The sequence below is a fragment of the Protobothrops mucrosquamatus genome, unplaced genomic scaffold (assembly GCF_001527695.2).
Source record: "Protobothrops mucrosquamatus isolate PMUCROS unplaced genomic scaffold, P.Mucros_1.0 scaffold931, whole genome shotgun sequence".
Lineage (NCBI taxonomy): Eukaryota > Metazoa > Chordata > Lepidosauria > Squamata > Viperidae > Protobothrops > Protobothrops mucrosquamatus.
Genome location: NW_015387182.1, coordinates 111,988 through 137,148, shown reverse-complemented (window position 1 = coordinate 137,148; position 25,161 = coordinate 111,988). Strand labels below are relative to the sequence as shown.

Below are 25,161 nucleotides of genomic sequence, written 5' to 3'. Positions count from 1 at the left end.
TGATGGCTTTTTGAGCAGAGCTGATCATTGGGAATAGGGGATGGGTCTTGTGCTGTTTGTTTTGCTTTGTTATCAGTCTTTCTGTCATTCAAAGCCTACCTGGCTGGATGTAACGTTACGTGGGAATGAGCATGGGAAACATGAGAAAGAACTGCAAACTAGCCACGTGTCCTGTAAAGTTATCTCAGCCCAAAAGAGGTAAAAGGCTGTGGGAAGCATTTCGAAAGGAACCCATCCTAGTTTCCTGGAAAATAAAAAGTAAAGGAAGGGAGAAATGTGCTCAGACTTGCAAGATTCTGTTATTGTACTTTATCTGACATTAAAGGTAGCATTAGTATTCATGGTTTGTGCTTCGTGTATGAACTACCTTGAAAGTCTGCACTTCCCAAACTCAAAAAGATATAGGAAGAATTCCCTAACAAGGCTCCTGGGAGTTTAATGGGAGAAATCAGGGAGGCTGTGAGCTGCTGGAGGAAAGATTATACAACGAACAAGAGGATCCTGATGAATACCTATGAGCGCCATGTAACTAAGCAAACTTTAGGAACGCCTTCAACTAGAATTATTCAACGACTTTCCCCCCCCCTTTCTTTAAAAAAATTAGAAGCAAATTCATCAAATCTTGAATAGGAATCGATAGAAAAAAATTGCAGGATAAATTGCAAGGATTGCAGCAGTTGGCGCTTATCAAATAGCTTCGGCGTGCTTCGTTTCCCCAGTTGTAAAAGGAGAGGGCCATCAGCTCCTTTGCATGTTAAAATGACAAGTGCAAGAAACGACAAGCAGTAGCAATAATGGCTGACAACCCTTTGCTGATTCAAAGGAAGGCTCCTTTTGCCATGGTGCAGAGTTTGAAAAGGTCAGTCGATTACTGTCAAAGTGTTAGTGTTGAAATGGGACCATTGTTCAGATATCCTTGTCTTGATTCCAGGGTGACAAAGAGCTTAATCCCCTGGATAATCAGGCATGAGGCACAACAGAGTTGACAGTAAATATCATTACGGGCAATTGCACTAGTTGCTGTACAGTTAAAGGAATCTATTTTTCCCCTTCTGAATGCACTAATAAGAAGACGGAGCACATCTTTGAAAATGGGGAATGGAGAATAAATTTAATGATGAGAAGGAAGAATAGGCTCCATATATAGGAACATAGAAAGTCACTGAATGTGATTAATACAAATAACACAATATAGAGATAACTTGATTTTTCACGCAGCCACGAATTCAAAGGAAGATGATTCATTAATAAGAATAATTGTGCAGAATTTGCTCTCTAGCCTTATTTTTTTTTCCATTATTCCTGGAAGCAGTGGAGCATGTAGCTCTCATGTACAAGAAGAAGCACATCTAGTAGAACGTGCTTCTTCCGGTAGAAGCACATCCAGTTGCTTAGTAGAAGAGGCCATCCTTTGTACGTACCAGACCTGGCGTGGAGCTAGTCTTCCAGAACTGACCTGCAGAGTTCTAGCTTGGAAGAAGCTGTATAGAGTTGGGTTGTACATTCATAAAGTCCACAATTCAATATCTGGTATTTACTTCAAATGATCTTTGATAAATTGGGTTTTAGGAATAAACTGGGCTGAGACCTTGAGGAATAAGTCCAGTCAATGACAATCATTCCTAGAACTGTAAGAACAGTTGGTAGCTGCAGTCACTGTAAATGCAAACCATTGTTTTTAGAAGGTCCCAGAGAAAGGAAACAGAGAAAGAATTCTCAAGTACAAAAAGATGAGAGAAGTTCATTGTCCAAAATACAAAAGTCATGTTCTCCAAACATCAAATACTTTAGCGCTCTACTTCTGTCAATCTGGGAAGATTTAGTTGTCTTTTCTGCAAGCATTTTGCTTAGGGTAAGATCAGTTCCAGAACAACTCCAATAATAAAGGTTTGTTCTACTGCTGAGAGAATATTTTGCTCCTGAAAAAAAAAAAAAAGAACAACTTGGCAGACAGAACCAGGGTTTTTTATTTTTAAATTTAGAGCTCTTGAGGCCTCAGGAGACCTTCACAGTTTTTCTGTGGTGGTAGGAGAAGACATTCAGAGAGTCAACCTCCTAAAGGATATTGTGTTATATTGACTGATGCTGTCACTTCTGTAATGAGTTTAAAATGTGAGTGTAATGGAAATGAAATGTTTATATGCTGAGAAATGAATTTGATACTAGGCTGTTTATTGTAATGATAGCTGCTCTGGGATCATCTATCTATCTATCTATCTATCTATCTATCTATCTATCTATCTATCTATCTATCTATCTATCCATCCATCCATCCATCCATCCATCCATCCATCCATCCATCCATCCATCCATCCATCCATCCATCCATCCATCCATCTATCTATCTATCTATCTATCTATCTATCTATCTATCTATCTATCTATCTAGTATTACCTCTACTACAAGCCCTTGTTTTACATGCTGAAGCCCCTCATTTAAAAGTGGTTTGAGGGATAACTTACTAGCCCAGCCTGTTATCCTTTTTTGAAAAAAATTATTGAAAAAAATTACAGAATAAAAACATGTAAAGGAAAAATAATAATAAAGCAAAGTCAGAGAAAAGTGGTAAGAAAAGAATAAAGGAAAGAGAAAAAGAAAAAAAGAAAGACAAGATATAAAGAAATGGTTTCAAATTGATTTACTGTAGTTATAAATGCATTTGAATGTTATCCTCTTTAAGGTTACATCATAGCATAATCTACTCCTTCTAATCATCAAATCCATACATTACAAATATATTTTTTTCTGTTTTCAGCAAAAAGTCTATATAGGGTTTCCAGTCATTTGCACATGTAGCTATTGTCTAGTTATTGTAGGAGATGAATATGCTGAGCCTGAGGGAGGGGGCAAATGTGCCATGAGTCATGAGTCCCTGCATGCCCAGAAGAGATCTATGTAATAACAATAACAACTTTATTGTCAGTTTGAATGTACACCAATCGGCGTACATCAAAATGAAATTTCATTGCATACAACTCTCAAAGGGTCACCATCTCCGATATACACTCCTTGTTCGTGGCCACCTCAAGTTTCAGATCATCCATTTTAATCTCTAGGGAGCGAATGATGCCAAACAGGACAGATGGAAATGGAGCTTCATGTGGATTAGCCCTTAAATTAGCTGGTATTCCTGCATGACAACCTTGTCTCCTTTTCTTTTTCTGATCCTGCCTCTTCCACCTTTTCCTTAAAGAGGCCTTGTTTCTTTTTGCCCCTGGAGCATTCAAAGTCCAGCCCACTTTGAATGCTTTCTTAATTCCTGCTCATTTCACTTGACAATTAGTAGCTCAGATTCTTGTAGAGAGCTTAAGTTTGCAATAAATCTTTACACTCATTTGAACTGCCTGAATCTCCTGATTTCCTCGGCACTTGACAGTTATCTAATGAAACATATCAAGTTTGCCAGACCTGCAAATTCTGTCATCTTCACCTACCATTCCTCCATTGTGGGTATTCCAGTGTCTTTCCATCTTTGTACACATGGTCTGGAATGCAGCAATTTGGTACTCTTGGGATAGATTCAGGCATTGTAACGAATTATAATGCAGATTGGTGAATTTTGCTTTAATACTTAATACTTTATTTATTCAGTTTATATACAAAAGAAAGTCACCCGAAACAAGCTGTTAAGATTTCTAAATACAGGATCATGGTTAAGGGCGTTCTGTAAATCCATATCACGGTAGCTTCTTCCAGAAATTAACCCTGGCCATTGATATTATTTTTTCCCCCTTCAAACCAAGATCGGAGATCCAGAATGATAATACCTTGCGCATCAGCCAAGTGAATGCAGAGGATGAGGGGACGTATACGTGTGTGGCAGAAAACAGCGTGGGCAAATCTGAAGCTTCGGGATCCCTCAGTGTGCATGGTAAGTATGTGTGAGTGGACTGCAGAGTCTGGCTGCTACGGTCAAAAAAGTTCAACATGGATGTGGATCATGCTGTCCCTGTAGCCAAAGCAGCTTTGTGGATGGCTAGCAGTTCTGATCAACCAAGGCAGGTATCAAGGGTTGATCAGAACAGAAAGTTTGTAAAGCAGGAACGAGTGTTCACATGCACTCCAAATACCTGGGACCAGAGCTTCCAAACTATACTCAGAACAATCAATGTATTAGTCCAAACTCCCGGAAAGCATCCAATTCATGACAGTTCCAGAAGGGGATCAAGGAACATGTTGCATATGTTTCTTGTACAGCTCCCCCCCTTTCCCCCTTCCCTTCAATATAAATTATATGCAGATAGTGCTAAACGTATGCCTGGTTGCTTCGCAACCATTGAAAGTTAAGCCCGACCCTGAAAAAGCTATCCCAAAGGTGCGTTTTTTGGGAGGCAACTGGACTTTAATAATAATAATAATAATAATAATAATAATAATAATAGTAGTAGTAGTAGTAGTAGTAATAGTAATAGTAATAATAATAATAATAATATTAATATTAATAATAATAGTTGGAAGGGACCTTGGAGGTCATCTAGTCCAACCCCCTGCTCAGGCAGGAAACCCTATACCATTTCAGACAAATGGCTGTCCAGTCTCTTCTTTAAAACTTCCAGTGTTGGAGCATTCACCGCTTCTGGAGGCAGGTTGTTCCACTGGTTAATTGTTCTAACTGTCAGGAAGTTTCTCCTTAGTTCTAGGTTGCTTCTCTCTTTGGTTAGCTTCCACCCGTTGCTTCTCGTCCTGCCTTCAGGCGCCTTGGAGAATAGCCTGACTACCTCTTCTTTGGGGCAGCCCCTGAGATATTGGAAGACTGCTATCATGTCCCCCCTTGTCCTTCTCTTCGTTAAACAGTGTTTGCTTCCATTTTCCGGTAAAAATGCCCCCTGGCAAACAATGGATCCACTTAACAACTGCTGAATTCACTTAATTATTACTGCAAAAAAAAAAAAAAGGTCATCAAATCAGGCACAGTCGTATGGTGACCTGCTTTACGACTGTCACGACGTACAACTAAAATTGCAAGCTCAATTGTGGTTGTAAGTTGAAGACTTCTGTATTGTTTCCTCCCCCCCACCTCAGCTCCCTCTCTCTCTTGCTCTCTTTTGGTTATTTTGCAAACCATAGAGCTGCTTTATGATTATGCTCCTATAATTTGACAATCAACTGCAAAATAACAAGGTTAGAAGTTTCCAGGTTTTTTAAAAAAAGAATTTAAACAGTTGCGTTCAGCTTCTGATAAACACAAAGTAAAGTTTGCTTTATGAAAAAGAAAATGGGGAAAGGAATTAAATATTCTGGGCTTGTCTCCTCCTAAAACATCTCCTTATCACTGGAATGTCCCTTAGAGCAGCTGGGAAAACACATCCATAGAGGGTAGCCCAGTCATAAAAAGATTGCCTCTACATTTTCTTTAAAGCAGTGTTTCTCAACCTTGACAATTTTAAGGCATGTGGACTTCAACTCCCAGAATTCCACAGCCAGCATTGCTGGCTGTGGAATTCTGGGAGTTGAAGTCCACATGCCTTAAAATTGTCAAGGTTGAGAAACACTGCTTTAAAGAAATTTGCAGCTACCTAGAAAATTGCTTTCTGTCACACTGTTTGCAGTACTCGTTTAACAGAAGCAAGCCAACGTTTGATTAAAAAAACAAACTAATCCTTTGAAATTTACCCACGATAAAATCCCTGGCCAGTTGCTAAAGGTTGAAATTGAAACTAAAGAGTCAGCACTTTTTCTTAGTAATAAGTCCGACCTCTAAAACTCACCCTAAAGAGGTAAGCCTTGTAATATTAGGAGGAGAGTCTCAAGGTCTGCATATCACCAAGAAGAAGGGACACCTTGACCTTAAAATGTTTTGAGTGCATCTGTACTTTCTTATTTATTGCAACGATTTGTATGCTTAGCTTACAATATCAAAACATACAGAGCATAATAAAAAAAACACGCATATGTAGCTTGCTCTGCTGTGGACAACTACTGTGGTGGAATCTGATGCTGAGATGGAGGGGCTCTTTCCCAAAGAGCTAAGAGACAAATCACCCTCAAGTCCATGGTTTGCAGAAAGAGGCCCAGAAGAGATCCTCCCTAAATTTAAATCACAGGATTGATCTGATAGTTATGCAGAGTGTGTTTGGTCTGGTAAGATTAATGTCAGCACAAGGAACCAAGAAAGACAGGATGAATTACTCAGAGTGGTTTCTTTATTGCTGCTCGCCCACAGACAGGAATCTTAAAGCAGATTAAAGCATCTCTGCCGTAATGATCAGATCAATGCTGTGAAGGTTTAAGGAGGATCCCTTCTGGGCTTGTTTCTGCCAAGGACTCAAGGCTGATTTGCTCCTTAGCTTCTTGGGAAAGAGCCCCTCCCTCCCTTCCTCCTCCATCTCAACACCTGATTCCACCACAACTACTGAGGTCTAGAGGCCACGCAGAAAGGGATTGTTTTTGCCCCATTCTTCAATGACCAAATGGGCGCCATCTTGATTTTGGTAGCCAAAGTATTTTACAAAGTAGGGGAAGGCCAGCTTGTGGCTCCCAGTCCCCTTAATCTCTCATGGGTGGGATTCCCACCCTACCTTTCTCATTAGATGGTATTGGATGAAAAGATTCCTCCCTGGAGCAAATGGCCCTAAAGGTAGAGAAGAGCCAAGTTCTCAAGAGCTTTGTAGGTGAACTGAATCAAAGACCTTCTACTGAACTGGCAACTAGATGGGTGCACCTTTGGCCTCTAATACCTTGATCCTCCAATTCTCTAAGCATTCATGTCCGCCTTATTTAACCAAACGCATCTCATACTTTTTTTTTATTTTTGTTTTTCTCATATGTTCTCTTTGGTCCAGTTGGCCCATTCTGTAAGTATTCATTTCATCACATATCATTGCTGCATGCTGGTGTGGGTTAGGGTACATGAATCAGGTTTTTGCATGCTTTTTTCTTTCTTTCTTTCTTTCAAGCCACCGTGGGAATGGATTTATTTTTATAAAGGACGGGGTGGACTCTAAACTATTTTTCCTGCTGTGAAAATGAACTAAATGAGTCATAATCTTTGAAGCAAATTAGAAAATATAATATTGTGGGTATAATCTAGGACATCGGGGTCAAACTCACCACGTCACGTGACATGTCGCAACGTATCGCAACTTTTTTTGCATTGCTGGAGCTGGGGTGGACGCGGCCTCTGCTTGATGCAACCGGCCCACAGGCCGGCAGTTTGACACCCCTGATCTAGGACATATTCTTTTAAAAGTGTCTTCTAAACATAGAGGAGACATAGTCTCATTGTATGTGTGTCATCTGGGTAAATACACATAAAATCATATCCTGGTCATGCGATCAATTATATATCTACTCGGTGAGTAATCCCATGATTTCATGGAGATATTCAAGTAAGCGAGTATAATATTACAATCACAGTTCCTTCATTTCTTTGGCATGCCAGAGTTCAACCCTAACCTCACCTGGATCATATTTTCATTATTCTGCTTCTTAAAGTTTGTGGTTTGGGGGTTTAAAAATAAAGAACATGGAATGGTTTCTTCTTATGGAAGATGGAACAAAGAGGACTACTGGTTCCCAGCAATGATACAAGTATTAAAATCCTAGCTTGCAAAGAAGCAAAAGAGTGGAGGCAGATGTTTCCCTTCAGAGAGAAAGTACAGAAATAGAATCCACAAAACAAACTTGCTTCCAAAGCAAGCAATAACTGCATTGCTAAACAATCACATGCATTAAGCTGATCCAATGCTAACAATAATACTACTCAATCTTCACTGAATATTAGCATATCTTCTTAGATATTTCCATAGCCAGCAAATCAGGACTGATATGAAATAGGTGATCACCGAGGTTGCCTATGATGTCAACTGCATTATCTGCTAAGGCATTTTGGCATTAATAGGGATGTGTGGGTTTGAACAGGTAACAATTGAAGGAGGATGTGACTGCTACCTTCCACTGTCTCACTTTTATCTGACTTGTCAGGTAAACTCAGATAAAGACTTTGAAAACTCTGGTAAAAAAAACTGGACAAACCATTCTAAGTTTTCTATGGGTTATTGTTAAAAGAAAACTAGAAAGCAATTAGGACAACAAGGTGCCATTGATTAGGATATGCCAGGGCAATTGATTTAAGAGAGAAGGCACCAAGGGAAGTTTCCAGCTTATATTTTTATTCTTCAATGTAACAAGATTCATCACAAGATTCTCCTTTATTCTCTTTTGCCTGCTAACTACATTTCCTGCTCTCAATTTCCTGCAAGGCTAACATTTATGTTTCAACAATTGCTTTTAAGGAGGGGTCTTAACATACCGCCAAACTTTTCTCTTCCTGTGTTTTTCAAACTTGGCAACTCTAAGATGTGTGGACTTCAATTCCCAACACAACTTGATTTAAGATGCACAGACTTCAGTTCTCAGAATTCCCCAGCCACCTGCTTTGAGATGCATAGATTTCAACTCCTAGAATTCCATACCAAGCACACTTTAAGTTGTATGGACTTCAGTTCCCAGAATTCCCCAGCCAGCATGCTTTGAAATGTGTGAACTTCAACTCTACTGCATGCAACATAAAGTTGCAAAATCTAAAAAAACACTAGCCTGATATATATTTTTTGCATTGCAAGCTCTTCTTATAAATAAGTTAGAAAAGGAGATTCATGCACATAAGCAAACATATATTCTTTCCTCATATTATGTTCTTTAAGTAGACCTAACATGTCAGCAAGCCAAGATCAACCAGCATTTGGAATGTATAGAAGATAGCATTTATCATGAACAACGAGTCATAGTTTTTAGAATAGTGACTGCTCTAAGTTTCAAAATAAGCCAATGACTTTGGCTAAGTATCAACAGATGATTGACAGGGCTTATGAGGTAATATGCATACGTTCGTTCAACAGCCCTATGGCTTAGCATGTTGTACAAGCAGCTTAAAAGATTAATATGCATACAGGGAATTCAACACAGTTTTCAAACTTAGACGTCTTCTCATAATATTTTCCAGTTATACATTGCAGCTACCAATTTATGTCTGGAACTGAATAACACTGCCTCTCTTACGCAGTTCTTCCCTCCAAGGTATTTTCATGAAGCATATTTATTAAGAAAGTTTACAGATTGGATTTCAACAAAAGGTTCTCCCAGCAGGGTTGATAGTTAAAAGAAAAAAAGAAGTTAGCCAATCCATTTCAGTGGCTTTTTAATACGGTATAGCACGGGTGAGCTTCCACAGATGGATATTCCATCCTGAATCAGCCTTTCATTTCATGTCTTGAGTCTTCGGAGAAGGCAAAAAATATCAGTGTGAGGTCAAGAGAACAAGGTTGTTCCTATCCTATAGTCCTAATAACACCTTCCTTCCTTCCTTCCTTCCTTCCTTCCTTCCTTCCTTCCTTCCTTCCTTCCTTCCTTCCTTCCTTCCTTCCTTCCCTCTTTTTCTCCTCCCCGTTTGAATATTAGATTGTAAATCCCTCAAGACAGGAGCTTGCTTACCGAGAGCCTTGTAAAAATGGTTGTTTTTATTGCACAATTCGATTTTCCTCAGAATCTACACACTTGCCTGAGAAAGGGCCCTATGAGGCTGTGAAAAATTCCTTTGGTGAATTTGCACAAGGAAAGAAAGATGTGTTTGCTCTCAAATGAAACTGTTGCATTCGGGCTTAAGATGGGCCTGCCAGCCAGCCTCTGATGTATCTCGGGTTTGCAGACCCCTAACAAGCTAAGTTAAAAACAAGAGTCTTTTGTTGCTTCCGAGAGCTTGGATGCTGGTTAGCAAGCTTCCTCATCAGAAGCCTGTTGTTTGGCGCTAATAAATCAGCCTACAACAAAGAGCAGGCGTCCTTGTAGCTGAGTAGATAAGAAAGCCCAAAGGTGAACGGAAAAATGCTGGAAGAGCACTGCCCCTCCCCCCTCCATCCTTGGCTGTGCATCCAGCAAGGCAAGTCAATTTCCTGCCTTGGGGATGGAGAGAGCAGGAAGGGTGGGGGGAGCGCTTGTTTTGCCATCAACTCTTATCTTCATGCTGGATTTGTGGGTAACAGCAACGTTTCCTCAGGCATACCAATCCAATCTTGCCCTTGTTTTATCTTTCCCCTTTGAAGCAAGGAAGTATCCAAAAAAAAAAGAAAAGAAAAAAAGACAAGGCAGAGCAGTGCTGGGGGGCAACTGATGAATTTCCTGAGTCACCAAATCCTTTCCATCATCCAGCTTTGACTGGTCTTTGAAGTAACTGGGGCGTCTGGCTGCATTTATAATTTGGGAAGGGGCTTTCCCAGCAATTATTAACCAAAGAGACAAATTAACAAAAGCTGTCCCCCCCCTTCTCTTCCATTTGCATTTTTATTTGATTATAAAGCAGGTGGCACCAGCCAGCTCTTGCTCTGAAAGGTCAGAGGTCCCCTAACTTGCATCCAGGCACATGTTGGAGCAAATGGCCCTTGACCAGTCAGCCACCCCTGGTTGCAGTATCCTGAGATTGCTGGTTTCTGCTGTGCCAACAGAAGGACTCTTAAGCTACCAATAGAAAAGGTCATCCTAGTTTCACAAACACATCCTCGCCCATTGATTGCTTGAGAATTGGTTGTGGGGACAAAGGCTGACCTTCCACGAAATGCCATTGCGTCCTTTGTGTTACCACCCAGCCTCTCCTCCAAGATTTACGATCCTCAAGACAAGAGGCTGCTTCTCAATGCTCTGAGGAGCGAAATATAACCCAGAGGCTCAAGTTATAAAAAAACAGCAGACTGTTGCATCGGTAGGATTTGACCCCAGGCTTTTGATGGTTGAGGGGCGATTAGGTTACCTGCCATGATCCCTCCATGCATTCAGATGTCAGGATGATAAAATCAAGACAGGAAATATCCCAAACACCTGAGTGCCCCCAGGCGCTCATAAAATCTTAAGCGGGCAACTTCGAACTATAATTTTTCCTATCCCAGTTTTGTGGAATGAGATGTCAAAACAACTGGCAATTAGTAAGGAATACTGCATTTTTAATGCTTTTTTTTTAAAGAGTGGGTGATAGTAAAAGAAAAATATGATTGGTGTGAGCTTCATTACCACTGAACCTGAATAGCTTTTGTAGAATTCTCTTTGACTATTCCCTACTATTTTTCTCCCTGTTTTGTTACATCTAGAAGAAGGGCATACAACTGTGCCCCAGAGTCGAATGGACACCCCCAATGCATGAGCATGATGATAGAATAAGAAATTTGCTCTTGAGTCCTCACTCTAAATCTGACAGAGACTATTATTAAATACGTTCGGAAGAAGGACATTTTTATGGCCGTGTTCAGAGACAACATGGCTGATCTATGGAATGGCCATCCTGGAAACAATGCCCCTTTTTGTCCAATGGGAAGCAGCCCTTTTTGATGGTGTCCTGGTCACCACAAAGGAGACTGAGAAGTTGTAAGTCCCACCCACCCCCTTTTTAAAAAAAATTTCCAGACAACAAAACGGGAAAACCATTTGCAGTCATCCCATCCTGGGTCGGTGTTGAGGGACATACACCGATCCCACCATCTTTCTGTATCTCTCTGTCCTTCCCTTCTTCTACTTCTCCCTCTCTCTCTCACACACACACACATAGGACTGTGGGACTGGAAAAAGTAGAATTATTTTTGCCTGCAACACAAGAGAGGATAAAATAAAGGTCCCTATTTCCACTTTACATAGGATTGAAAGAAGTGGGTTTAACTCCAAACAACTCTATCAGATTAGATTATGGTATGGTATTAACATCAATGGAAGGGAATATTTGTAGCTCATCGTTGAATTGTGGAATCTTTGATGCTCTCCGAACTTGGTTGTTTACCTGCAGACATGTCATTGCCCAGCTAGGTAACATACGATGATTCTCATGCTGATAATTTGATCATGTTACCTTGTTGGTTAATGAAACGTCTACAAGAAAATGATTGAGTTCAGAGAGCATCAAGGACTCCACATTAACACCAAGCATGACCCAGTTAAACATAGTGTTTGAATAAGGATTGTATTTAATTCCATTTAAATTAAAATCAGATCAAATTTAGTTTATTATGATGAAACAGACTGTTTCCGACTTGAGCTCTTAGCTTAACCTAGAGACTGGAGAAAAAAAAAAGATTTTTCTTTGATGTCCTCTGATATTATATTATATATTATATTATACAGTAGGCAAAGAGTTGTCCTCTTTCTATGCTGAATTAGACTTCCCATAATTTCTTTCCATTGGCCATGCTGATGGCGGCTATCAGGGGACGAGAACATACAACTAGTCCTACTTTGGCTGTAACAATAACTAAGTAATAGGCAAGCTTTTTTGGAGAGGATGCTTAAAGCAGGATGCTGTCACCCCAAGGGCCAAATCTCTGCTAATCATCTGGCTATGTTGGCAACACGCGTTCCGAAAGGGAATTGCAATAGACTATTTCAGTATAGGACAGTGGTGGCGAACCTATGGCACGCGTGCCAGAGGCGGCACTCAGAGCCCTCTCTGTGGGCACGCTTGCCATGCCCCGGAAATGGCAACCATCCCTCTTCAACCAGCCACCCACTAACTCGCCAAGGTCCCACATGGCTGGATGCATCCCAGCACCCATGCGCTCACTGGCCTCTGTGTGCAGGGGCCGATGGTGTCAGGCAGCAGCCGCCCAGGCCCCTGCCTCACCTTGCCCTGTGACAATGGCACTCCCGCCCTGCCTCGCCTCGCCTCACCTCACCCCACAGGACGAGCTTCCTGCCCACTGCCCCACCTGCCAGAGACTCCCTGGATCTCCCCAACCCTGCCCGGCCCCCACAGGTGTCCCTCCCCATGAGCAACATTGAGGTGATCATGCCCACCTTGGCCATACCCACCCAATCAAACATGACCACCACAACCACGCCCACCCATTGGGCCACGCCCACCCGGCACCTGGCGATAAATAAGTGGGTTTTGGGTTGCAATTTGGGCACTCGGTCTCTAAAAGGTTCGCCATCACTGGTATAGGATGAATTGATATCATGTTTCTTCAGATGCTCATTTCTTTGATTGGGCAGCCTTTTGATCCCTATTGTCACTTACATCATTGTTTCTGAAACGTAGTAATAGCCCTTCTCTTTTCTTGCCTAGTATCAACCCCAACACAAGGGTTAGTTTTTAAGGAAACCCGGTGTAAGAGATGAAAGCCATCCAGCCCTTCAGCACTAACTTCCCATTTAAATTCTATCTGCACGTATTCCATTCTACCTCCCAACCAAACATTTCTCCTGTCAATCAATAACTATTAACAATCAGCAGGGTTTTCCCTCCCACCCCTCTTTTCTTTCTATGGAAGTTGTCCAAGGGACAAGGAGGGAAGCACGCCAGCCAGCCCCACCGTTTCTCTTAGGCTCATACATCTCTCCTGGTTAGCATGTGGGTAACCTAGCAAGCTATAACTTAATTAAGGAGAGGCTTGCAGAGCTTCGCATGACAATGGCACACCTGAAAGTGTTGTTGTTGTTGTTGTTTTCAACAGCACCTAATGCCCTATAAATGCTTTACCAGTTCTGCAAGAGGGGCTAGGAACATTCTGTCTTCTTCCTTTTCTCGTCTTCTTCATTTTCTCGATAGAAGAGCGGGAAGGGAAGAGAGGTGATAAGGCAAGTGATTAGCATTTGTAAAACCTGACTGTCATTTGTCTTGCATTGAGAGCTGAGATGGGAGGGGGGGGAAGCTTTTCAAAAAGCCAGAAGTGCTCAGAAAGAGAGGAATTTACATCCGAGACATTATTCATGGTTGGGTGGTTGATTTAGCTGACTTGTTCCTTTTGTGGCCTCCCTCAGACTTCTTAAATGCCTTCTTCCATTGCAAATTGATATTCTTCGCATGCATGTATTGGGTGATATTTTATTTTATTTTTTTTAAAAAAGAGAAAATCTCAGGGCTCGCTCTAAAAAAAAAACCTGTTCTCCTTTGTTTGGGGTCTTTTTTTTTCCTTCTTCTTCTTGAAATTGTCTTTGGCACCTCCCAATGCTTTGAATCGCCCTCTTTTCTTCTCTTGTAAAAGCTGTTCTTCTGAGTTACCCCAACTGTGAAGCTGGCTACTTTGGGAACTGCCGAGACCATTGATCCTTCTCTTTTAGGATTATCCGGAATGGGCAAAATGGAGAGAGGGATTAACCAGGACACATTCCCAGAATACTGAGTTCCCATGTCAAAGGAGGGTGGTTCTGGGTGAAGCCAAGGAGTCACAAAAAATGAAGTCCGGGCTTCAATTCTCAGCATTTCTTGATAGAACTGGAAAAAGACTGTAGCCTGGATCGGACTCTATTGAGACTATAGCTCTGGAAGAATTCTGCAATTGTCCCTCCAGCACATCTGGAGGACTTTGGGGGTGAATGTTTACACTGAGCAAATCTGTGTAGGTCGGCGATGACCCAGGGGTTGGATTTGATATAAGGGAGCTTTCAATGTTCCTAAGCAAAAAAGGCTCCCTCTCTCCTTTATCCTCACCCCCACCCCATCCCTCAGGGCTTTTTACCTTGTTAGCCTTTAAATGCAAATTGCTAAAGAGCTGTTGGTCTGACTGATCCAGGATATCATCTTTCTTTCATCTCTTTTTTTTTGTCTATAGTCCCACCTCAGTTAGTGACCCGTCCACGGGACCAGATTGTGATCCAAGGCCGCACTGTGACCTTCCAGTGTGAGACCAAAGGAAATCCACCACCAGCTGTGTTCTGGCAGAAGGAAGGGAGTCAGGTAAGTTCACAGGCACATAAGTGTGAGAGAGTGTGCATGTAGTTTGTATTTTGACCCTATTCTCACATCATGACGTGGTGGTGCAGTGTTTAGAATGCAGTACTGCAGGCTACTTCTGCTGACTGCCGGCTGCCAGCAGTTCGATTCTCACTGGCACAAGGTTAACTCAGCCTTCCACCCTTCTGAGGTTGGTAAAATGAGAACCCAGATTGTTGGGGGGGCAATATGCTGACTCTGTAAACCGCTTAGAGAGGACTGTAAAGCACTGTGAAGCGGTATATAAGTCTAAGTGCTATTGCTATATTCAACAGGATCATGGAGAGGGGCAGAGAGCTGTGCAAGCTTCAAAATACAGCCAATTGACCCAACTTGTTTTGGGGGAGTAAATTAGTTAACTAACTCTGCTCCCAGGGCAGTGCAAACTGTCTGAAGGTTAAATGCCCTTTGTAATACCTGTGATAAAGTTAAAAGTTTAGAAAGGGTTTATGAAAATGGGCCTCTGTAGACAATTGATTCCTGTAGTTTTTTCAGTTTTAATCCCCCTGTGATTACACAGGGCGTAATAAAGATTCGTATAATCTTCTAACCTTTCTGTGGAGGTGCTAATCCTGAGTACAACTGGATGAAAAACAAAAAAACAGGAAAATGGGATGGGAAATGACAAACCTGCAGTTGCCCTTTTGGCAGCTGGGATGACTAAGACTGTACCCCCCCCCACTTAGCCCCCCAGAACCTCCTGGTTGTATGGCTTATTAGATTTATTCCTCCGATTTCTCCCTGTGGCTCAAGTTAGCAATTGGTTCTCTCAGTTCACAGTTCCTCTGTTGGGAAAATTAGACTGATAAATAACGACTCGCCTAAAGTTATCCAATGAACTTCCATGACCACGGATAGACTTCCATACAGAACTAAGATGCAATGCAATGGGAAAAGTACTAGAGTCAGTTCTTGGTTTAATTTCATATTTTGCCCAATCTCATGCTGCCAGCAGAGATGGAGTGTCATAGAGAGAGAGGAGGTTAAAGTGTTATGAATTCCTAGAGGGTTGCAAACTGATCAATTTCGTCTCTAATATTGGCCAGCTTCAATGCATGAGAGGCTATCCCTGATGAAGATGGTCCTTGAGGAAAAAATGATTTCTTGTCTTGACTCTAAAGTCAGCAGTATTTTTCCATTATGGGAAGTATTTTCCCATTAGATGATGATGATGATGATGATGATGATGATGATGATGATGATGATGATGATGATGATGATGATGATGATGATGATGATAATAATAGTAAAGTTGGAAGGGACCTTGAAGATCATCTAGTCCAACCTCCTGCTCAGGCAGGAAACCCTATACCATTTCGGACAAATGGTTGTCCAGTCTCTTCTTAAAAACTTCCAGTGTTGGAGCATTCACCGCTTCTGGAGGCAGGTTGTTCCACTGGTTAATTGTTCTCACTGTCAGGAAGTTTCTCCTTAGTTCTAGGTTGCTCTCTCCACTGGTTGCTTCTTGTCCTGCCTTCAGGCGCCTTGGAAAATAGCTTGACTCCCTCTTCTTTATGGCAGCCCCTGAGATATTGGAACACTGCTATCATGTCTCCCCTCTTTGTTTCTTTATGGAAATACAGACAATGAAGATGGTTTGTACATGACCTAAGGACTATAGAAGTGTTTTGTAGGCAGACGTTTTGTAGCAGAAATATCCACTCTAGATTAAAGGATCTATGTGGTCTAGAATCCCAACTTTCACTAGTGTAAAATAGAGGAAGGTGGGGTGATTTTAGCCAAAACCATTCACCTTCTGTACACCTTGAGCCATATTCTGGGATGTCCTATAAAAAAAATTGTAGAAACCAGCCTTTACCCCAGGATCGGATTAGGCAGCGCATTAAATCACACTTGTATTTACCATGTTTGGTTTGTCACAAATTACATTTGCAGTGGATGCTTGTAATTGTACTTGCTGTATTAAACATTGGGAATCGCAAACCCATGTCAGCAGACCATGTCGCAACCAGCTGTCTTCTAGTCTACAATCTTCTACATACTAATTTTTAAAAAGGATTTGAATGTCTTTTCCATTTCTTTTGGCATCCAGATTGTTGACAATCTGGAGATGTAAATAGCACTGTCTTATGCAGGTGCGCGTTTTTGGAGAATTTGCTCACTGATTCTCAGGTCATCAAGCTACGTACTTATATTAGAAAACAGGGCAAAATGATAATTCAGTTTTTCGAAATATAGGCTATTTAGCCATAGGAGCTTACAGAATGTCATAATAGCTACTGCATCCTTTCCATTTTGGTAAAAACGCGGTGTCGCAGTTCTCTTCGTTCAGTGAGTTTTTACCTGGATTGATATCTCCCAGATTTTAGGTGAAAATAAATGAAGGAGAGGATTTGAGAAAAAAATAGGCTTTATAATTCCGAGGATGCTGTTGTTTTTTCTATCGGGCTGCCCACAGGAGCCAAGATTTTGCCTTACAAGCTAAAGCTGCTTGTGTCATCCAGATGTATGGGATAAGACTCCTCTCTGGAGAGCCAGTCTCTTGGAATGAACAATTGGGGTTTCTAAGATGCCTTTAAATAGCACTGAGCTATTACTGTGTCAATTACATGCATCCTAAGAGGATCCGTGATAGAAAGGAAGGGGGAAGGGGAAGCAAGGAGTCCTAGTGCCATTGGGGAGGGGAGTGAATCATTCGCTCTAGAGCAGGGCTGTCAAACTCGCAACATCACCTGACGTGTTGCGACGAATCTCGACTTTTTTTTTTGCTCTTGCCAGCAATGGGGTGGGCGCGGTTTCGCCATGACGCATCCGGCCCGCCGGCCGGCAGTTTGATACCCCTGCTCTAGAGCAAGGGCCAAACTCCATTCAGTGAAACAGATGTCATATTCACAGAATCATAGCATTTTAGCAGGCGGGGGATTTCTTTGGGGGGGGTGTCTTAGAGATCCTTTGGTGAGTTCAGAGTTAGAATCCCTGGCAGAAAACTGATCCCATGGACTCTTTTTTTTCTGCCCCATAGAGAGAATGGGTAGGCTTAGCTCTTCCCTAAGTTACGGGAGCAGCCATGGTTGGGAAGCCTTTTTTAATTATTTATTTTATTTATTTTATTATTTTATTTTATTATTTTATTTTATTTTATTTAGCATACGATGAGAACGTGACAGGAAAGCAATAAGCGTAGGCACACCATCCGCGTAGTTTACAGGTAGTCCTCAATGTACAACCACAGACTGAGCCCCCCAAATTTATGTGGCTCAAGTGAGACAGTTGTTAAGTGAGACTTTCGTCCCCATTTTACAAGTTTTCTTGCCACAGTGGTTAGGTGAATCCCCGCAGTTTTGAAGTTAGTCACACGACCGTTACGCGAATCCGGCTTGGCTTGTCAGAAGGTCGCAAAAGGGGGAGGTCATGCGATCCTGGGACATTGCAAGTTTCATAAATAGGAGTCAGTTGCCAAGGAGTCGTGTGGCCGTGGAGATGCTACAACGGTCATAAGTCTGGAAAAATGGTCATCTGTCACTTTTTCCAGTGCCGTTGTAACTTTGAACAGTCATGAAAACAAACTGTTCTAAGTCGGGGGACTCCCTGTGTATACAAAAGCTTCTAATGGGGGTGGCCTCATAACTGGATGCCCAATTCAGCTATCCAGGAGATCGCCTCTGATATTGCTTTGTGCAGATCTTCTAGGGCAGGGGTAGGCAGGCAACCTTGGCTCTTTTATGACTCGTGGACTTCAACTCCCAGAATTCCTGAGCCAGCCATGCTGAGGGGAAAGGGAGAGTTTCCAAGCTGATCCGTGGTGGCTCAGGAATTCTGGGAGTTGAAGTCCACGAGTCATAAAAGAGCCAAGGTTGCCTACCCCTTTTCTAGGGAACCAGAGAACACATGTCGTGGACCATCTTGTACAATATGTGTAATAGTTTTCATATCAGCACCACAATCACAACGAGGGGAAACTTTCTATCCCCACGGATACAGGGCAGAGGCACTTTTTCCCCCAGTATCACATCTAATTCAGTTCAGTTTTGTTCAGACAATGCCAGGCCGGTCAAAACCAGGTAGTTTGGTAGGATCATTAATGGGAAGCCTCTGAAGGCAGACCATTTGTCTGCAAAGTTGTCTAACTTGACATGTTTAGGACTGTTTGCTCTGTGTAGGCAACAGTGTGAGTGGAAGAGACTAATAAAGACTGTGTCACATGCCTAAGCATTGTAGAACACTTCAGACATATTAAGGAGTCATGATTTCCTACCTCAGGAATGAGGCATAGTGAGTCTTAACCTCAATAACTCTTGTCTCAGTCTTCATGTCTCCAAAGAACTTGTAAAACCTTTCCCTTCCAGTTTTAAATAACCTACACCTCCTTGTAGGCTCCATTCTCAAGAAACGGTGATTTATTAAATGAAAGGCAGTGAGAACAAGTGAAGATTGCCCCATAATTCTAGAACTTGATTTGTTCTAAAACTACTTTTGAAATGCAATACAGTTTCCTGTATGTCTATGTTTTATTTATAATTCTGGTTTACTCCGGAGAGGGGGAAATGTTGCTGTAGGAATTCAATTTGCACCAGCCTCCTTGTAATTCCCAAATAAGAACAGGTCTCAGACAGGGAGGTCCACTGTCAAAAATCTGTTAAAATGCAATTGCTTCAGTACTTCTTGAGATGGTCTTCTCATTTCTTGTGGGTCCCATAACGGTCTCAGTAAAGGATGGATTAGCATAAGAAGGATGTGAAAAGAAAATTATATTGGAATTCTGTAATAGCTCCCAGCCATCCCCCTCATAGGGCATTTTCCTCTTTCTTCTCCATTGCTACAGGTTCTTCTTTTTCCCAGCCAGTCCCCTCAAGCTACCGGCCGCTTTTCTGTAGCTCCAAGTGGCGAGATGACAATTGTGGATGTGCAGACCTCAGATTCAGGCTACTACATGTGCCAGGCCATTAGCGTGGCAGGAAGCATCCTTGCCAAAGCTCTCCTGGAAGTGGAAGATGGTAAGTGTTTAAGAGTATGAAGTTGTATTGCTTTCTTTTTGATCAAAAAGGAGGGACAATGTACATATTGTTCCAATCCCAGAGAAGCTACAGAAAAGGTCCTCATAACGGTAATGGAGAGATTGGGGAAGGCAGGCAATTCTTAGACATTTCAGTATACTCCCTGTTAAGGATAGACAGGGCCATCTCAAGGAACCTGGGTTAGACAATTTCCCAAAGTCTCTTGATAAAGTTTGGTGGCACTTCATGGCCTTGTTCACACAATAAGCTCAACAGGCGATCAGGGTATTGTGTGAACATCCCAATTCAATTAATTCCAGCAACTAATCATGAAGGGAATAATTTTAGCGCATCCAGAGGTATTTGGGGTTAAAGTTACTTTCTCTGGTCAACCATATTTCACAAACTGTTTACTGGAGCTGGGGGCATCAATTTTCTCTTCCGGCTTGTAAAATAGGAAATGTAAGAGAAAGGGGGTGGAGTTAAAGAAGGATCAGCCTAGAATCCTTATGTAGCCACAAGCAGACTACTCCAACCTCCCTCCCTTGAATTCTGTGGACCCTTATCTAAGTCCAAGCAGGTACTAACCGTTAGTTGAGAAGATTTCTGTGCATAGGCTGTTTAGCAATAAGTCAATTTAAGTAGACCTTCACATGTGGATCTGGTCTTTCGCGCCAGACAGGAACAATGTCAAAACTGAAGCTGTGACAATGGGAATCCTGTCCCTGTCTCCTTTATACTCCCCCTTCATAAGAGTGGGTGGATAGAGAGGAAGGGCAGTCATCTTCCCTTGACTGCCCTTTGCAACAGCTGGCAGGAATCAGAGAACAGCTGCTTTCCAACTAAGTGGCTTGCAATCAGACACTATTGGTGTACGGGGATAAGTCACTTACCCAGAGGAGCAGAAGATTTAGTCAGTCACATCTACCAAGCACAAGCAAGCTTTGATCCCATTTCTTTTAACTTTCAGCAGGCAGGAAAAGAGTTGCTCCCTCCCACCTACCATCCTAAAAAGATTTGTGCATGTGTGTGTGTGTGTGTGTGTGAGAGAGAGAGAGAGATGAGGAGAGGTTGCAAGAAGGGGTCTGATGGCTAAACCACAAATATCACAGATACGTTGTAAATGATCCCCTCAAATGATAAATGAGAAACTGATGCCCTCCAGATGTTTTCAATTTATTTCCCACCACGGCAAAAGAGCACTGCATGTAATTTCAAGCCTGCCTGAAGAACTCCAGGTCAGGAAGAAACTAGACGGTGGGCATTTTCTGTCCAGTGGGGGGAAAAAAAGCCAGCAGATCTTTCTCTGGTCTTGCAGCTTCTTCCTGGTGGCATTTCATTTTCACAGGCAGCAGGGAATTGTTAATGTTTTCTCCCCAAACCCCAGAAGGATTTTTCTTCCGCCTCCCTCCTTCGGCTTTCTGCAGTTAATTTTATATGGGGAGAGTTTCCTTGGCAATGTTCAGATGCCAGGAAAAAACAAGCTGGTCTGGATCAGAGAACCCCCCCCCCTCACTTTTATTGCTAGAAATAAAACTACCGGAAAGAAAGAAGAGGAGGGGGAGAAGAAAGATAAGAGCTGAATAGGCAGGTTTCTTTCTCTCACTGCTGTCTCTGAAAATTGCTGGGTATTTCTTTCTTTCTTTTTTCCCCCCAGAACTGCTCTCATAACCCTATTTCGGCTGCCCACCTTCCCAGCAGGTGGTACTTTGTCAAAGCAAAAGGAGTCACTAGTAAAACATTCCAATTACAAGTCCTCTTTAGTAGAGTAGGAAGAGAGGTGCCTCCATAGCTATGTCTGCAAATAGCACCAAGGGTTCAGAAATCACCGTCTAAATCAGGGTTTCTCACCTTTAATGATTTAGAGAGGTGTGGACTTCAATCCCCAGAATTCCCCAGCCAGCAGGATATATTTAAAAAAAGGACATTGACACTCTAGAACAGTGTTTCTCAACCTTGACCATTTTAAGGCATGTGGACTTCAACTCCCAGAATTCCACAGCCAGCATTGCTGGCTGTGGAATTCTGGGAGTTGAAGTCCACATGCCTTAAAATGGTCAAGGTTGAGAAACACTGCTCTAGAAAGAGTGCAGAGAAGAGCAACAAAGATGATTAGGAGACTGGAGGCTAAAACATATGAAGAATGGTTGCAGGAATTGGGTAGGTTTAGTCTAATGAAGAGAAGGACTAGCAGTATTCCAATAATTGAGGTGCTGACCCAAAAGAAGAGGGAGTCAGCCTATTCTCCAAAGCAGCTGAAGGTAGAACAAGGAGCAATTTATAGAAAATATTCAAGGAGAGAACCATTTAACATTAAGGAGAAATTTCCTGACCGTGAGAACAATTAACCAGTGGAACAACCTGCCTCCAGAAGTTGTGGGTGCTCCATCACTGAAGGTTTTTAATAAGACATTGAACAGCCATTTGTTTGAAATCATATTGGCTCTCCTGTTTGAGCAAGGGATTGGACTAGAAGACCTCCAAGATCCTTTCCAACTGTTATTCTGTTAGCTTAAAGTCACTAAGTGTCAGCTGAAAATGAGCGGGAATATTTGTTGAGTTCAAAGCACAGAGGAGCTTATTATTGCTACCTATATACAAGAATCTAGTCAACTAACGGTCAAAGCTAAATTGGTGCTAGATAAGGATCAACAGAATTCACAGGGGGTAAGACTGGACTTGGGTCTCTTGTGACAATGTAATGACTCCAAACTGATGACACGTTTAACTCCGCCTTCTAGTTCAGCTTGCTCAACTCCTACAGTAACATTCAGAAACACTGGTCTAAATCATATGAAGGTTAGACAGCTTCTGTCCGCATTCTGTCTAGTCTGCATTCCCAGCCATTGTCAATCTAGAGAATTCCAGAAACTCACAATGCTGTTTCTGGAACATCTGGATCTGGCTCTTGCAGGAGATGTTAGACACTGTCATGGCCCAAAGACTCTGTTGCTCCAGCTGATATCCACTTTATCCATTCCAGCTGCAAACAGGCTTGGCTGAGTTTATTACCTTGCAGAATTAATGATCTGGAAATCAAAGGTTTTGCACTCACTTTCTTCCCTAGGGCTTCCCTCTCTATACCAATTCTTTATCCTGATTAGAGGCCTCCTCTGTTTTTCCCCTCTTTTTTTAAAAAAAAAATGGCAACACCTGACCCATTGGTGGAGGACAATGGGAAGAGATTAAGAAGACAAAGGACTTTGTAACCTGAAATCCTCCTTTTAGTTGCAGAATCACCAGCTGGGTTTCTAAGGCAACAGAAAGAAGCATATTCTTCCTAAACTGCTCTAGCACACTAGGCAGGAGAAGGGGCTCTTTTGTGTCACTTGTTAAAAAAATTACACAAAGCAATACTTTTCTTTTTTTTAAAAAAAGAGTTGAGTGCCCAGAATCTGCTAGGGAGGCATTAGCGAGTCATCTGAGCCAAGCAGCTAACTGGCTCCGGTGCCCTTCTCTGTCCCTGGCATGTGGAGTGCAAGGTTTCAGAATCTGGGCTTCTGCAACGCCTTGCTGATTGCACCCACGCATGTCACCAAAAACATCAAGCCGTTTCTCTCCTGCGTGGGAGATTTGGCAGGGCAGCCGGGATGGGGCGGGGAGAGAGAGCCAATGATCAGACCCCTTTCGTGCACCATGGGTGCAAGCCCCTCATGCTCAAGGCTTGGCAGGTGCAACAGATGTGTCTGTCCAAAGCCAGCTCCTTTGCCATGATTGATTTTTCAGGCCCCCTTCCTTCCTCCCCTGGTGCACGCTTTCACTGCTGATTGTTACTGGGAAATTCAATTGTGTGTGAACTTTTCATCGCCCTTTGTCCGTTTGCTGCTTCCCAGTCGATGGAGAGTAATTAGGGCTGTAAATAATGGGCAGAGCAGGTAGTTCGCTACCTGCTGATGGAGTTTGGCCACTTCTTTGGCTGAGCCTCTGGGGAATAGTAAGACACGTCTTTCAGAAAGATGGCACGATAAGCTAACACGGATGCTTCTTTTTCCCTCGGAAAACCTGCTTCTAAGAAGGGCAGTAGATCAAGCAAGCTTTTTACGTACAGAAGCAGAGGTTGGTGATATTTCCAAGCTCCAGGTATCATCCTGCAGTGTTATATGATAGCTCTGGTTTCTCCCCCAAAATGGCTAAACTCTCACAAGAGCCAGTTTGGATCCAGTGCAGGGGTAGTTTGGATCCAGTGCAGGAATTCTGGGAGTTGAAGTCCACGAGTCATAAAAGAGCCAAGGTTGCCTACCCCTGGTCTAGTGGTTATAAGACATCAGGATAAAAAGTAGGAGTCTATGAGTTCTAGTCCTGCCTTAGGCATGAAAGAGAGCTGGGTGAATTTGGGCCAATCACCAGGAGACAGTGAGTTCTAGTCCTACCTTAGGCATGAAAGAGAGCTGGGTGGCTTTGGGCCAATCACCAGGAGACAGTGAATTCTAGTCCCACCTTAGGCATGAAAGAGAGCTGGGTGGCTTTGGGCCAATCACCAGGAGACAGTGAATTCTAGTCCTACCTTAGGCATGAAAGAGAGCTGGGTGGCTTTGGGCCAATCACCAGGAGACAGTGAGTTCTAGTCCCACCTTAGGCATGAAAGAGAGCTGGGTGGCTTTGGGCCAATCACCAGGAGACACTGAGTTCTAGTCCCACCTTAGGCATGAAAGAGAGCTGGGTAACTTTGGACTGATCACCAGGAGACACTGAGTTCTAGTCCTGCCTTAGGCATGAAAGCCAGATGGGTGACTTTGAGCCAATCAATTCTCTCTCAGCTATACTCACCTCAGAGGGTTGTTGTGGGGAAAATAGGAGGGTATGTTTGCCACCTTGAGTTTTTTGAAAAAAATAATAAAGGCGAGAATCAAATAAATAATGAGATGCATGCTTGCCAGAATTTGCATGATTAAAACCATCTTCCTCAAGATGTTGTGTGAGAATGTCATAATCACCCAATACTCTACAATCTCGGAAGATTTCAACTTTTCAATTATTTTTGAGGAAAAAGCTGTGGGGGATTTTAAGATACAGTGAGCAACCTGACACCAGGGCGGATCTTGTTGTTATACTTCAGTCAACATTAAGACTTCAGATGTATAAATATTTACTCATCTTTGCAATTTAGGAAATCACCAGTGTGTGTGTGTGAGGGGGGGAAAACCTGCTTAATCTAGTCTTTTCATGTTTTCTTTAGTGGCAAGGAATCAAAGCTGAGCCTACCTCTTAATTGTGAGCATTAATCACAATGACAGCAGAGTATAAGGACTGCCACATCAAAAGAGGGCATTTGCTTTTGAACTCTCCCCTTCACAAAATTACTTTCCAGCCCACAGTGGAATGAAAGTGGGCCGGAATGAGAATCACTTTATCTGTCCAGGAAATGTTTGGCTCAGATCCAAAGGCAGATAATAATCCAGTTTCATGCAGTTTGTAAGCCACCTTAGCAATCCTTTAGGGAGCAATAGATGACTTTTAAGGACAGAGGATAAATAATTATGATATGATTTGGGTTTGCGGGCTGTCAGCTGATCTGAAAACTC

General features: G+C 42.3%; 1 protein-coding gene across 1 annotated transcript in view; it reads left to right on the top strand.

Annotated features, from left to right (window-relative positions):
- Positions 1 to 25,161, top strand: part of ROBO3 (roundabout guidance receptor 3) — a gene marked incomplete at its 5' end in the record, with an annotated part of 144,575 nt that overhangs the window by 77,847 nt on the left and 41,567 nt on the right. The window contains 4 exons of the mRNA XM_029284775.1: positions 3,745 to 3,872; positions 6,784 to 6,795; positions 14,524 to 14,648; positions 19,468 to 19,639. Of these exons, the coding sequence (XP_029140608.1) occupies positions 3,745 to 3,872; positions 6,784 to 6,795; positions 14,524 to 14,648; positions 19,468 to 19,639 (437 nt within the window). The remainder of the gene's footprint in view (positions 1 to 3,744; positions 3,873 to 6,783; positions 6,796 to 14,523; positions 14,649 to 19,467; positions 19,640 to 25,161) is intronic.